The sequence below is a fragment of the Uloborus diversus genome, unplaced genomic scaffold, assembly GCF_026930045.1.
Source record: "Uloborus diversus isolate 005 unplaced genomic scaffold, Udiv.v.3.1 scaffold_366, whole genome shotgun sequence".
In the NCBI taxonomy this organism is placed as follows: Eukaryota; Metazoa; Arthropoda; class Arachnida; order Araneae; family Uloboridae; genus Uloborus; species Uloborus diversus.
Genome location: NW_026558534.1, coordinates 71,082 through 83,220, shown reverse-complemented (window position 1 = coordinate 83,220; position 12,139 = coordinate 71,082). Strand labels below are relative to the sequence as shown.

At 32.8% G+C, this 12,139-nt stretch overlaps 1 protein-coding gene and 1 non-coding gene across 2 annotated transcripts; one reads left to right on the top strand and one right to left on the bottom strand.

The window, feature by feature from the left end:
• The first annotated feature begins 1,251 nt into the window (after positions 1-1,251).
• Positions 1,252-1,323, top strand: Trnah-gug (transfer RNA histidin (anticodon GUG)). The gene has a single exon. It is a non-coding gene; the product is annotated as a tRNA-His (tRNA).
• A 4,546-nt stretch (positions 1,324-5,869) lies between these two features.
• On the bottom strand, positions 5,870-7,947 carry LOC129233384 (zinc finger protein 271-like). The gene is made up of 2 exons (XM_054867419.1): positions 7,931-7,947; positions 5,870-7,566 (listed from the first exon to the last, which is right to left on the bottom strand). The coding sequence occupies exons 1-2, from the start codon at positions 7,945-7,947 to the stop codon at positions 6,588-6,590; spliced, it is 996 nt and encodes a 331-aa protein (XP_054723394.1). The 3' UTR covers positions 5,870-6,587.
• Between the last annotated feature and the right edge of the window lie 4,192 nt (positions 7,948-12,139).

Below are 12,139 nucleotides of genomic sequence, written 5' to 3'. Positions count from 1 at the left end.
TTCACGTTTCCCCTATTGTTTTCAAATATAGCCAAAAATAGGTTTTTGAAACAATAGTGCCGAGAAATTACCGGAGGAAAGCCGCTAGATCCCCTACCGTCACCAAAGACAGCCTAAATTTGTGAACTTCAATTTCGAAAACTTTCGATGTGGGAGACGACTGAATCTCCCTCCCTCTAGCAACGTCAACAAAGGTAACCCAAAATTGCGTAATTAAAACTTAAGTTTCGGAAAATTTTCGGGAAGAGCGCCGATCCTTCCTACGCTACGGTCACATAGATAGCTTCGAACTGATATCAATTTTGGAAGAATTTTAGGAAAGAACTCCAACATTACTATTATCTGAAGTCTCGAAAAAGTTCATAAATTGCGATATTTGACGTCTATTTCGAAAACTTCTCCATGCACCTTGAATATATCTTTTGTCCTTGCAACCGATCACAACCAAATATTAGCTAAAACTATTTTTCATACGCCAATTTCGATAATTTTCTTGGAGCAATCCCCCCCCCCCCGCTTCCCCCTCCTCCATCCTTCCTCTGATGTCACCGAAGACAAACTATAAAATGCGTTTTTAAGACTAGTAAATTTTGGTATCTATTACTTTCTTCAAAGATATACATTGTACTTAAGGAGTTTCTTATTATAAAACTTTTCTTCCTTTTTATAAGTTCATCATTCTTCTGTTTTTTTTTTCTTTCTTTTTTAAATTAGAACTTGGTACAGAAATTTGAAGAAAGATTTATATAGACGTTTTAAAGATTAGTCAAAATATGCAAATTACTCTTGAGGGGCGGCACATCAGGTCTTTGCACACGGGCGGCCGACACCCTAGGATCGGCCCTGCTTACACAAACACGTTTTTAAAAAAAAAAAAACTGTCGTGAATTTAAAAACAATTCCAGTGATGTAAAAGATTCGTTATTTTATTCTTCTGAAAAACGAAATGGAATCTTACGTAAGATAGGGGGGCTAAAAAATCTTACTTACCCTTACATAGGGGAGGGGGTCAAAAATTGCCAAAATCATCCTTACGTAATTAATGAATGGCCCCTTATACGAGGGAGGCCTGTATTCCTTGACTGTCTACTCGCTCTGAATAATTATTAGTGCTGCCATCTATTAATGAGTGTAAGAAACTATAAAATAGCATGCTTTTTTTTACGGTTCATTGACACACCCTTCCTGCTAACAAAATTAGAACAACATTTGATTTCTGTTTTGCTCAAAAGTAAGCTACCACCTGTTGTCGCCGTGATCGTATAGTGGTTAGTACATTGCGTTGTGGCCGCAATAACCCAGGTTCGAATCCTGGTCACGGCACATTTTGCCCCCCTCAGGGGGGAGGGGAAAAAGGTTTACTATTTCAATCAAAAAGAAAAAAAATATTACGTACAAGAGATGGAAATTATTATTTAAATTGGACTTAAATAAGTTATTTTTATAGTTAAAATTAAACAGTTTAATAAATTTTAATTAATTAAAAAATTAAATTAATTACAGAAGATATAATTATTTTATTTATCTTATACTATCTTTTTTAAATAATTCTAATATTAACCTAATATTATCTGTAAATATTAATAATTCTAATATTAATCTAATATTATCTATAAGTATTAATAATTTTAATATTAATCTAATATTATTAATTATTAATATTATTAATATTTATTATTAATTATAGAATTTAAAAAAATAATAATTAGCGGTTTGGCAACGCACCGGGTCCTGGCGCCTCGTTTGGCGCGGGCGTCGGAAGGAACCACAGAGGAATAGCAACAACTATGATTGGACCACTGTTGCTTGGGCAACCCTATACAATCGGCTTTGTAATATTTTGGCCTACATTTTTTTTTTATTTTTTATATTACTTATGTGGAAACTCGATGAAGGTAAATTACTCATTTTTGGGCAACTTTTCGTCCCTGGCTACCCTGATTACTTCAAGCGCAATAGGTAGGCAACCTTATTTAATCGTTTTCTTCAGATTTTACTCTTCATTTATGACAAAATTTTTGGAAACTCGATGAGGGTAAATTACTCATTTTTTGGCACCATTTATGTACTCGCAACCCTGACTGGTTCACGCGCAATTCGTAAGCAACCATCACTTAAGCGTTTCGTTAACAACTTATACTCTTTATGTATGAGAACAATCTTTGTCTACTCGATGAGGATAAATTATTCCTTTTTGGGCACTTTTTAGCATCTGGCAACCCTGCTTAGGGTTGCCGGAAAAAGGTGGACAACACAACCTTACTTTCGTGCTTTATTTACAGCTTTTGTTATTGTTGTTTTGTGCCAGCCAGGCTGGCAATTTGGGGAGCGCTGCTTCACTTTTCCAACTGAACCCTCATTTGGTGTGAAGTCCGACTTCCACAGTACAGTCGAATCCCGAGTTACGCGAGGAATGCGTTCCAAGACCCCTCGCGTAAGTCGAAATTTCGCGTTGTGGAGAAGGGTATGTGTAAAGACTTTTATAAACATATCCATATAATTAAAGACACTTATAAACACCACTTCAAACTGTTAAAAACCACTTCTTAACTATACTCTATTGTTTCTTACATAAAAAATTGAATTTTTATTTGTATTTTTTAAAAAAATCGTTTTTTTAACAAAAAAAAAAAAAACTGCTACAATGCACAAAATCAATGATCAATGGGAAAGAAAGACTTAAAATAAACAAACCACTACGGTACGTACATTATGTAGTAAACAAATGCACTATAGTTGTACCGAAGACCATATACTGTACAGTAGATGATATTTGTAACTTAAAAAAGCGCAGATGATGATCATTTATGCTGCATGATCAAACCGTTATTCTTATATAATTTTAAATACACAATACAGTCGCTTAACTAGTTCTTTTATAACATTTCCATAAGAATGTTGATAGAACGTTGAGTCGAGAAATTATAAATGAATATATATGATTAAATCCTAAACCCGCTTTGCCCGGAGGCACGTTTTTTATTTCAATAATTATAACCTTAAATTAAAAGAAGATAACAAACGAAATGACTCTCGTAGTTTGTAGGTGGTTGGTGTCAGAACAACGTAATATTATTGACAATCAAAAAAACAAGCTGGTCTTCGACTAATCACAATACGATTTTTTTTCAATTCGAGTTTTCGTTTGCCCCTCACATACTGTCAACTCCTTTCTCCTCTTCAATCGGCGTAATACATAAGGCCCCTATAGTGAAGGAGCCGACGCATCCGCCATTTTGGAGCAAACTTGATCCACTCCTTCATAGCGATAGCATTGCTGCTGATGTTTACATTTCTTTAACGTGTGTTAAATGGAGTCAAATGGGTGATTGTTCGGCTGTTAATTGTGTAAACAGCCCCAAGAAAAGATTTCGGCTCTTCAGATTTCCAGCAGATGAAAAAAGAAAAAAAAGAAATGGATAAATAAAAGCCCGCGAAGTGACTGGCAGCCTGGAAACGACGCCGACTGTTTCCAAAATTTCGCCAATGTTCACCTTCGCTCTCCGGCTTTCCCGTTCCCCGTTTGGCGAAGGATTGCCAATAAAGGTAGCTTTCCCTGTTGTACACTTGCTCCAAAATGGCGGATGCGTCGGCCTCTCCAGTTACAGGGGTTCTAGTAATATAGAGCCAAAGTACGTGACGCCATGGAAGAGACTTGACTTCGAGTCGCTTGCAAAGTATTTCACATATACACTATACACAGCCAATGAATTACGTATTACTTAGTTCTAGTCGCCCACTTTGCAAATCTTTTATTTTTAAAGGTCATATATCAGTATTTTAGGCATTTATAAGAAGACTTATAAGAAAAGAAAAGGAGATACACAAAAGTGTTCCCAAAACACTTTGAGCACACTATAGCAGGGTTGGCCGGATTGGACCCGATTGGGTTGGACCCTATGGGGTTTTTTTCGAAAAAAACCTATTTAAAAAAACCATTACTTAGCCCACTTTTTTGTTTTTAAAAATCTTCTGAGAAGATTTTTAAAAAATTAATTCATTTAAATTCTTTTACAATTTAAATTTCTTTTTTATTTGCACTTCATCACAGACAATGGACATTAAAAATGAATTTTGAACTTTAATAGTATTTCTTAACTCTTGAAAAAATATTTCAAAGATTTTAAATAAATATATGTAACTTTTTTCATTAACTGGTCAATAAATAATTCACATTATCTTGACTAACGCTTGACCGAGTCCTGTTGTAGATTGTACAGGGGAGACTACTCTAGCTAAAAGGCTTTCATGTGATTTATTTTCTGCAAACCAACACGTCACAAATCTCGAATAAACAAGGTATATTTTTAAGAAATTAACAGGTTTTAAAAACGGTCGGACAGAAAACAGAATTTGATGTACAATATTTTCATTACCTTATGAAAAAGTTTAATATATCTTACTCGTTACACAGAAATAGAAAAACAGGCAACATATAATTCAAAGAAATGTCTTGATTAAGCTGGAATTCAGTAAAAAGGGACTTAAACTACTTGAAGTTCTACAGTACTTTTGCATAACAAAATGAAACACAATACAGTAAAATGCAAAAAAAAAAAAAAATGAAGTAATTAAAAACAAACAATAGATTTTATCACTTGAGAAATAACTTTGCCTTAACTAAACTAAAAAATCTGAAACTTCACCATTCTTGGGTTTCGTCGTCTTTTATACTTTTCTTCAGAAAGCGCTGAATTTTCCAGCTTTTTTTTACCCCAAGACAATTTTTGTGCTTTATCCATATACTTACGCTACAATATGCTACAAGTACCCCACATTTTCCCTGAAAAAAGACAATAAAAATCACATTTCTTTTTTAAAAACCCAGCTTTAGTTGGTTTTTTTGGGGGTTTTATTTAAAAAAAAAAAAACAAAAAACCCTGGGTCCATGGGCTTTTTTAAAAAAAAACCGGGTTTTTGCCAACTCTGCACTATAGTGAACTTTTTTATAAGGTAACGTGAGATAGTGGTGTCAAAGCAAAGATTTTGTAATTTCAGCTCTAAATTACTAACATTTTTGAAATTTTCGTATGTACTTAAACTATAATAGAAATATTTTCTTGTTAGATTACTTTGCTGTTGAGTGAACTTCACTCAAACATAACTTTTTTTACCAGTATCATTTATTGCTTCCTTTGAATAGCTATTACATCGACATACATGTCTGCATCAAGACAAATGAATCAGAACTCAGAATTTCAATAAGCAATATTTATTTATTAATCACACAACATAACAAAATGGTAAAGAGTCTGAACTGAGTCATAAATCAGGTACAATTACATTGTTTGACAAAGTATTGAATGCAATAGAAACTTTATAAACTGCTTTCACTGACAGATAACTTTATCTTTTAAAAATAATTAAACACAAGAGAATTCTTCATTGGTAGTACGGGAATGTGAGATGGATAACAATTTTTAAAATGAACAAATTGGAAATTAATTTTGAAAATAACAGTGAATTCAGAGCTCCTAACAAAGGTAAGAGGCAACATGACGACTTATGTGTGAAGAAGTATATAATTATAGTGAAATTCCGTTACAACGAACTTCAAGGGACCACAAATTTTGTTCGCTGTAACGGGAATTTCGTTGTAAAGGAACTCGAACAATGTAATTGCAATTACATTGGGACTGAAAATGTATTTCGTTGAAACGAAAATTTTGTTGTATTGTTATTCGTTGTAACGGGATTTCACTGCAGTATGTGAAGAAAAGAGTGAATGAATGAGTAGAATTACTAAACAAAGAAATGTAAATTAATTAATTAATGAAAATATAAGTGACTTAGCAGGGATGCCCACCCCCTCCCCCCTAAAAATCGCGAAGACCCTCCCCCTCCCCAAATAAGTGAAAAATACCCCTCAAAACAGCCCCCTCCCATAAAATTGCAATGGCGCAGTCTGCAACCCCTTCGCAGCTCTATTTATGGGGATTTTTATTGCAATTACAGCGTGCAGCGCCACGTGTTGGTAATTTTTATCACTAATTTACAAGTTTCTCCACATGATTTTTATGGGTTTCCCAGTAGACACACTGTTTTGTTTTATTCCAATATCTTTCTTTGTTTTCAAGACATGTGATTTTGAAATTAGGGAGCCCTTCGCTTGACACCCTGTTCATAGTTAAAATGGTACTTTAAAGGTTGGCGCTAAAAGCAGAGTAAATGTTTCACTTTGCCCCACATTCCCCAGGTATCCTTAAATGAGTTCAATGTGAATTCCAGAACAATGTTGTTTCACAAAAATTACGACTTCGACTGTGGTGTTTTGAATTCACCGTGTAAATGTTTCACCATTTCACTTTGCCCCACATTTCCCAAAGTTTTGAAGGAGCGTACAAACCCTGTTTCTTTAGTCTGGTATCTTGAATGTACTTTTAACGGTGAAAGAGCACTAAAGGACTCTTCACAAGAGTCATTAGATTATGATTTTGCTTTGGTGTGCATTTTCAGACGCATATACAAACTATTACCATGAGAAAATGCCTTGTTACAGTACTCACAAGAATATTGTTTTTCTTTCACATGTACCCTCAAACGTCTTTTCATATGTGCACGCTGAAAAATGACCTTTCACAAATATATCAAGTATAGAGCTTTTCATTGGTGTGTATCTGCAAATGAGTTTTCAAATTTGAACTTTGAGAAAATGCCTTTTTACAATACTCACAAGAATATGGTTTCTCATTAGTGTGTATCCTCAGATGAATTTTCAATTTTGAACTCTCAGAAAATGCCTTTTTACAATACTCGCAAGAATATGGTTTTTCATTGGTGTGAATCCTTAAATGTCTTTTCAAATTCGAGCTATTAGAAAATGTCTGTTTACAATACTCGCAACAATATGATTTTTCATTAGTGTGTGTCCTCAAATGTTTCTTAAAATTTGAACTTTGAGAAAATGTCTTTTTACAATACTCACAAGAATATGGTTTTTCATTAGTGTGTGTCCTCAAATGTATAATCAAATTTGAGCTTCGAGAAAATGTCTTATTACAATACTCACAAGAATATGGTTTTTCGCAAGTGTGTACCCTCAGATGTATTTTCAACCTTGAACTATCAGAAAATGTATTTCTACAATACTTGCAAGAATATGGTTTTTCATTAGTGTGTATCATTAAATGGTTTTTCAAATTTGAACTCCGAGAAAATTCCTTTTTACAATACTCGCAACAATACGGTTTTTCATTAGTGTGCATCATTAAATGTCTTTTCAAACTTGAGCTATCAGAAAATGTCTTTTTACAATGCTCGCAAGAATATGGTTTTTCATTAGTGTGAATCCTCAAATGTTTTTTCAAATTTGAACTAGTAGAAAATGTCTGCTTACAATATTCACAAGAATATGGTTTTTCATTAGTGTGTATCCTCAAATGTGTAATCAAGCTTGAACTTTGAGAAAATGTCTTTTTACAGTACTCACAAGAATATGGTTTTTCATTTGTGTGAATCCTCAAATGTTTTTTCAAATTTGAACTATTAGAAAATGTTTTCTTGCAATACTCGCAAGAATATGGTTTTTCATTAGTATGTATCCTCAAATTTGTAATCAAACTTGAACTTTGAGAAAATGTCTGTTTACAATACTCACAAGAATATGGTTTTTCATTTGTGTGTGTTCTCAAGTGGGGTATTAGTTCAGAGTTTTTAGAAAATGTCTTTTTACAATATTCACAACAAGCATGTGGTTTCTTTCTAGCGCACAATGTTTCATGCATATTTGAGTCTGTATTTACAGGAACTGACATGGCAAAATAATTTAAAGACTATTCTTTCACATGAAATATAGCTCAAATGCAGATTATAATTAAGTTAAATCATATAATATAATAACATCAATGAAAAAACGTTATACATAAAAACTTGTAAAGCTGACCACCTTTGTAAGTACACCATCTGTCGAAGGTGTCAGGTACAGAAATACTTCTTTATCATATACATCGCCCTCTATAAGTTGACCAACAGTCTAAATTGCGCACAAAACTTCCACACCGCAAGTAGTCAACTGACACAGGTTTACACTACGCTTCTTCTTTTGTTCAGTTCAGCTCACAAAGCATCAAATTTTACATTTACGAGAGTAGTTTCATTATCAACAATATGTATTCAGAAAAAGTGCATCACATTTCATTTTTTAAGCAGTGCCTTTACAGAATAATTACAAGGTTATGGGGTTTTTTTTAACAATCTAATAAAAAGACCGATTGTCAAAGGTATGTGTCTTTCATTGACTCTAAATTTACATTCTCAATGGCAAATTTTCATAAAAGCAAATAAATAAGACTTTCGTAGCCTGCATCTTTAAGTACCCCGTGTAAAAGCTGTTCATACATAGGCTGTGTTCAACATGTACTCTTAGATTTTGATTTTTTTTTTTTTTTTTTTTTTTTTTTTTTTTTTTTTTTGAATTATAGAATGATTTTACAAAATACTATTTTACAAGTTTGAAAATCACTTGCATCGAAACAGAATCTCCCGATGTCTGCGATGCGACGTTCAGTTTCAAAGAGCTGGAATTGGTATATACCAGTACCTACACACAAAAAAGAAAGCAGCTGAAACTATTTGACAGTAATTAATCGTAGATAAACAAATTCTTATAAAATTATCAAATACCATTCATAGTGAAAAGACACTAATTATCTTGCAGAGTATCAAGGCTAGTTTATGAGGGTAATGACAAACAAGAGATAATAAAATGTGGAAAAAAATTGAATTTTGAGATCTTAATTTGGATCATGTTTTTCCGAATTACGAAATGCAATAGGACCCTACTCGTTGGGTTTTTTGTTTCCGCTAATGGCTTTCACCGCAACCATAATTTGAATTCAAGACGTCAAAATTCAAATGAATGCCAGGGCCTGGATGTAATGTGCTGGACAGGGGGACCTGGGGTAAAATGGGGCAAAGTGAAAAATAAAATATTTTTTAAAAAATAAATTGGTAAATAAAAGGTTACAAATGAATAAATAAAACAGTAATTAAACAAGTAATGAATATTTACAAGTAAGTTACGGATCCTAAGTCAAGGGTAAGGCAGAACTAGATGTGAAATAAAAACTTTAATTAGTAAATGAAAAAAAATAGATGAATGAGTTAAAGAGTGAATGGACAAGAAAATCAGTGAATGAATGAGTAGAATAACAAAATGAAGGAATATAAATGAAGTATTAATAAATGGAAACATAAGTGATTCAGTAAAGGATTGAGTGGGTAAACGAAATCAACTTCAGTAGAAGACCGTTATAACGCCGACCTATATGACGCAATTCTCTATAAAACGCACAACTTTTCAGAAGTAAACAATATGTTTTGAAGTTTAAAAAATCCCTCTGTTTTGCTTTGCAAGCACTAAAATTGTAAGGAAAATCAAATTTTGAAATAGTTTCTCATCTTTCCATCTTAATTCAAAGCTTTTAAAGGAAAATTAGTACTTACAGTAAATAGAAAATACCAGATGGCTCTTGAAAATGCAGCCGTTATGCAAATCATGAAGCTGGCAGAAGTGCGGGATTTTTATTATGAAACATATTTATTTGTGAATAACCAATTGTAATATTGGTGCTTTAATACTCATTGCAGATAAAACTCATTCTGAAGTGCTAATATATAGATATATTCTGAATATTAGTTTCCGAATTTGTGAAATGATCTATATTAACGCAAAAACCTGTATAACGCAAAAGCTCTGGTCTCAAGGTGTGCGTTATAACAGTTTTCTACTGTATTTCACTTTGTCCCATACTAATTGCTCTTAACTAATTAGTTGTACAAAATATTTAAAATACAAATAAGATTAATATTAACTAAATTAACACAGCATCATGCCATAGAAAGTCTCAATTAATATTTCAAACATTGAAAATAAGAACTTTATCAACTCATAGTTACAAAAATAAGTCAAAAGACTTACAACATAAAAATACAATATAAAGAATCAATTTTTTAAAATTGCCTGTATATTCATGAGCTTTAATCTTTGGCGATATTTCATTCCTGATTGGAATAGACTACATGTGCAACTACATAATTAAAAAATTACCATATAGGTGGCGCTAACTACGGAGAAAATAATTCAATATTCCACTTTGCTCCAAATTTCTCTACATATCCTTAAACGAGTTAGTGAATGTGAATTCCACAAAAATGTCTTTCCACAATAATCACGAGTATGTTGTTGTGTCTTCACGGTGTGTTCTCAAACGGCGATTGAAAGATGATTTCCAAGAAAAAAAACTTTTCCTTTACAATACTCACAAGGTCACAAGAGTACTCAGAGTGGTCACTTTAGCATGTTTCCTAAATGTACTTTAAAAGATAAAGGAGCAAGAGTCGCAAGATTATGAGATAAATAAATACTTTTGTGTTGAACAGTAAAACAACCTAAAGTAACATCTAAAACGCACAAACTCGCAGATGACTGCAAACATATGTTTCGGCGTTTCAGGGAACGCCTTTTTCAATGCAAAATGTTGTGAGCTTATGGTTGAAAAGACATCCGACAAAAGCCAAGAGGAGATAAGCATACAGCTTAAAAGATAAAAATAGCGGATTAGCCAAACGCCAATGTCCTCCCCGTGTGTTCTCAAATGCCAATTCAAAGACGATTTCTAAGAAAAGTTTTTTTTCCGACTTCCTCTATTTAACGACGGTTTTTCACAGTCCCAGATAGTCCACTGTAGTGTTAAAAGCATTCTATTTAAGGACGTTTCCTATTTAAGGACGTTTCCCATTTAAGGACGATTTTTTGTGGTCCCTTGAAAGTCGTTTAACAGAGAGCCAACTGTACTTTTAAAGATGAAGGGGCACTAAAGGACACACACGGCTCACAAGATTATGGTTTCGCTTTTGGTGTGCTTTTTCAGATGGTTGTACAAACTATAGCTCAGAGAAAATGCCTCGCTACAGTATTCACAGGAGTATGGTTTTTCATTAGTGTGTATCCTCAAATGGATACTCAAATTTGAATTCTGCGAAAATTTCTTTTTACAATACTCGTAAGAATATGGTTTTTCATTAGTGTGTATCAGTAAATGTCTTTCCAAACTTGACTTCTGAGTAAATCTCTTTTTACAATACTCGCAAGAATACGGTTTTTTATTAGTGTGTATCCTCAAATGTGCAATCAAATTTGAACTCGTAGAAAATGTCTTTTTACAATACTCACAACAATAGGATTTTTCATTAGGATGTGTACCATTTGTGTGTACCTTCAAATGTTTTTTCAAACTAAAACTCCGAGAAAATGTGTTTTTACAATACTCACACGAATATGGTTTTTCATTAGTGTGTATCATTAAATGTCTTTTCAAACTTGAATTAAGAGTAAATATCTTTTTACAATACTCGCATGAATATGGTTTTTCATTAGTGTGTATCATTAAATGTCTTTTCAAATTTGAAGAACCTGAAAATGTCTTTTTACAATACTCACAAGGATAGGATTTTTCATTAGGATGTGTACCATTGGTGTGAACCTTCAAATGTTTTTTCAAACTGAAACTCTGAGAAAATGTAATTTTACAATGGTCGCAAGAATATGGTTTTTCATTAGCGTGTATCCTTAAATGTGCAATCAAATTTGAATTCTGCGAAAATTTCTTTTTACAATACTCGCAAGAATATGGTTTTTCATTAGTGTGTATCCTCAAATGTATAACTTGAAATATCAGAAAATGTCTTTTTACAGTACTCACAAGCATATGGTTTTTCATTAGTGTGTATCCTCAAATGTCTTTTAAAACTTGAACTAACTGAAAATGTCTTTTTACAGTAGTCACAAGAATATGGCTTCTCATTAGTGTGTGTCCTCAAATGTGTTTTTAAACTTGAACTCTGAGAAAATGTCTTTTTACAATACTCACAAGAATAGGATTTTTCATTAGGATGTGTACCATTGGTGTGTACATTAATATGTTTTTTCAAACTGAAACTCCGAGAAAATGTCTTTTTACAATACTCGCATGAATATGGTTTTTCATTAGTGTGTATCATTAAATGTCTTTTCTAACTTGAATTAAGAGAAAATGTCCTTTTACAATACTCACACGAATATGGTTTTTCATTAGTGTGTGTCCTCAAATGTCTTTTCAAATTTGAATTAAGAGAAAATGTGTTTTTACAATACTCGCAT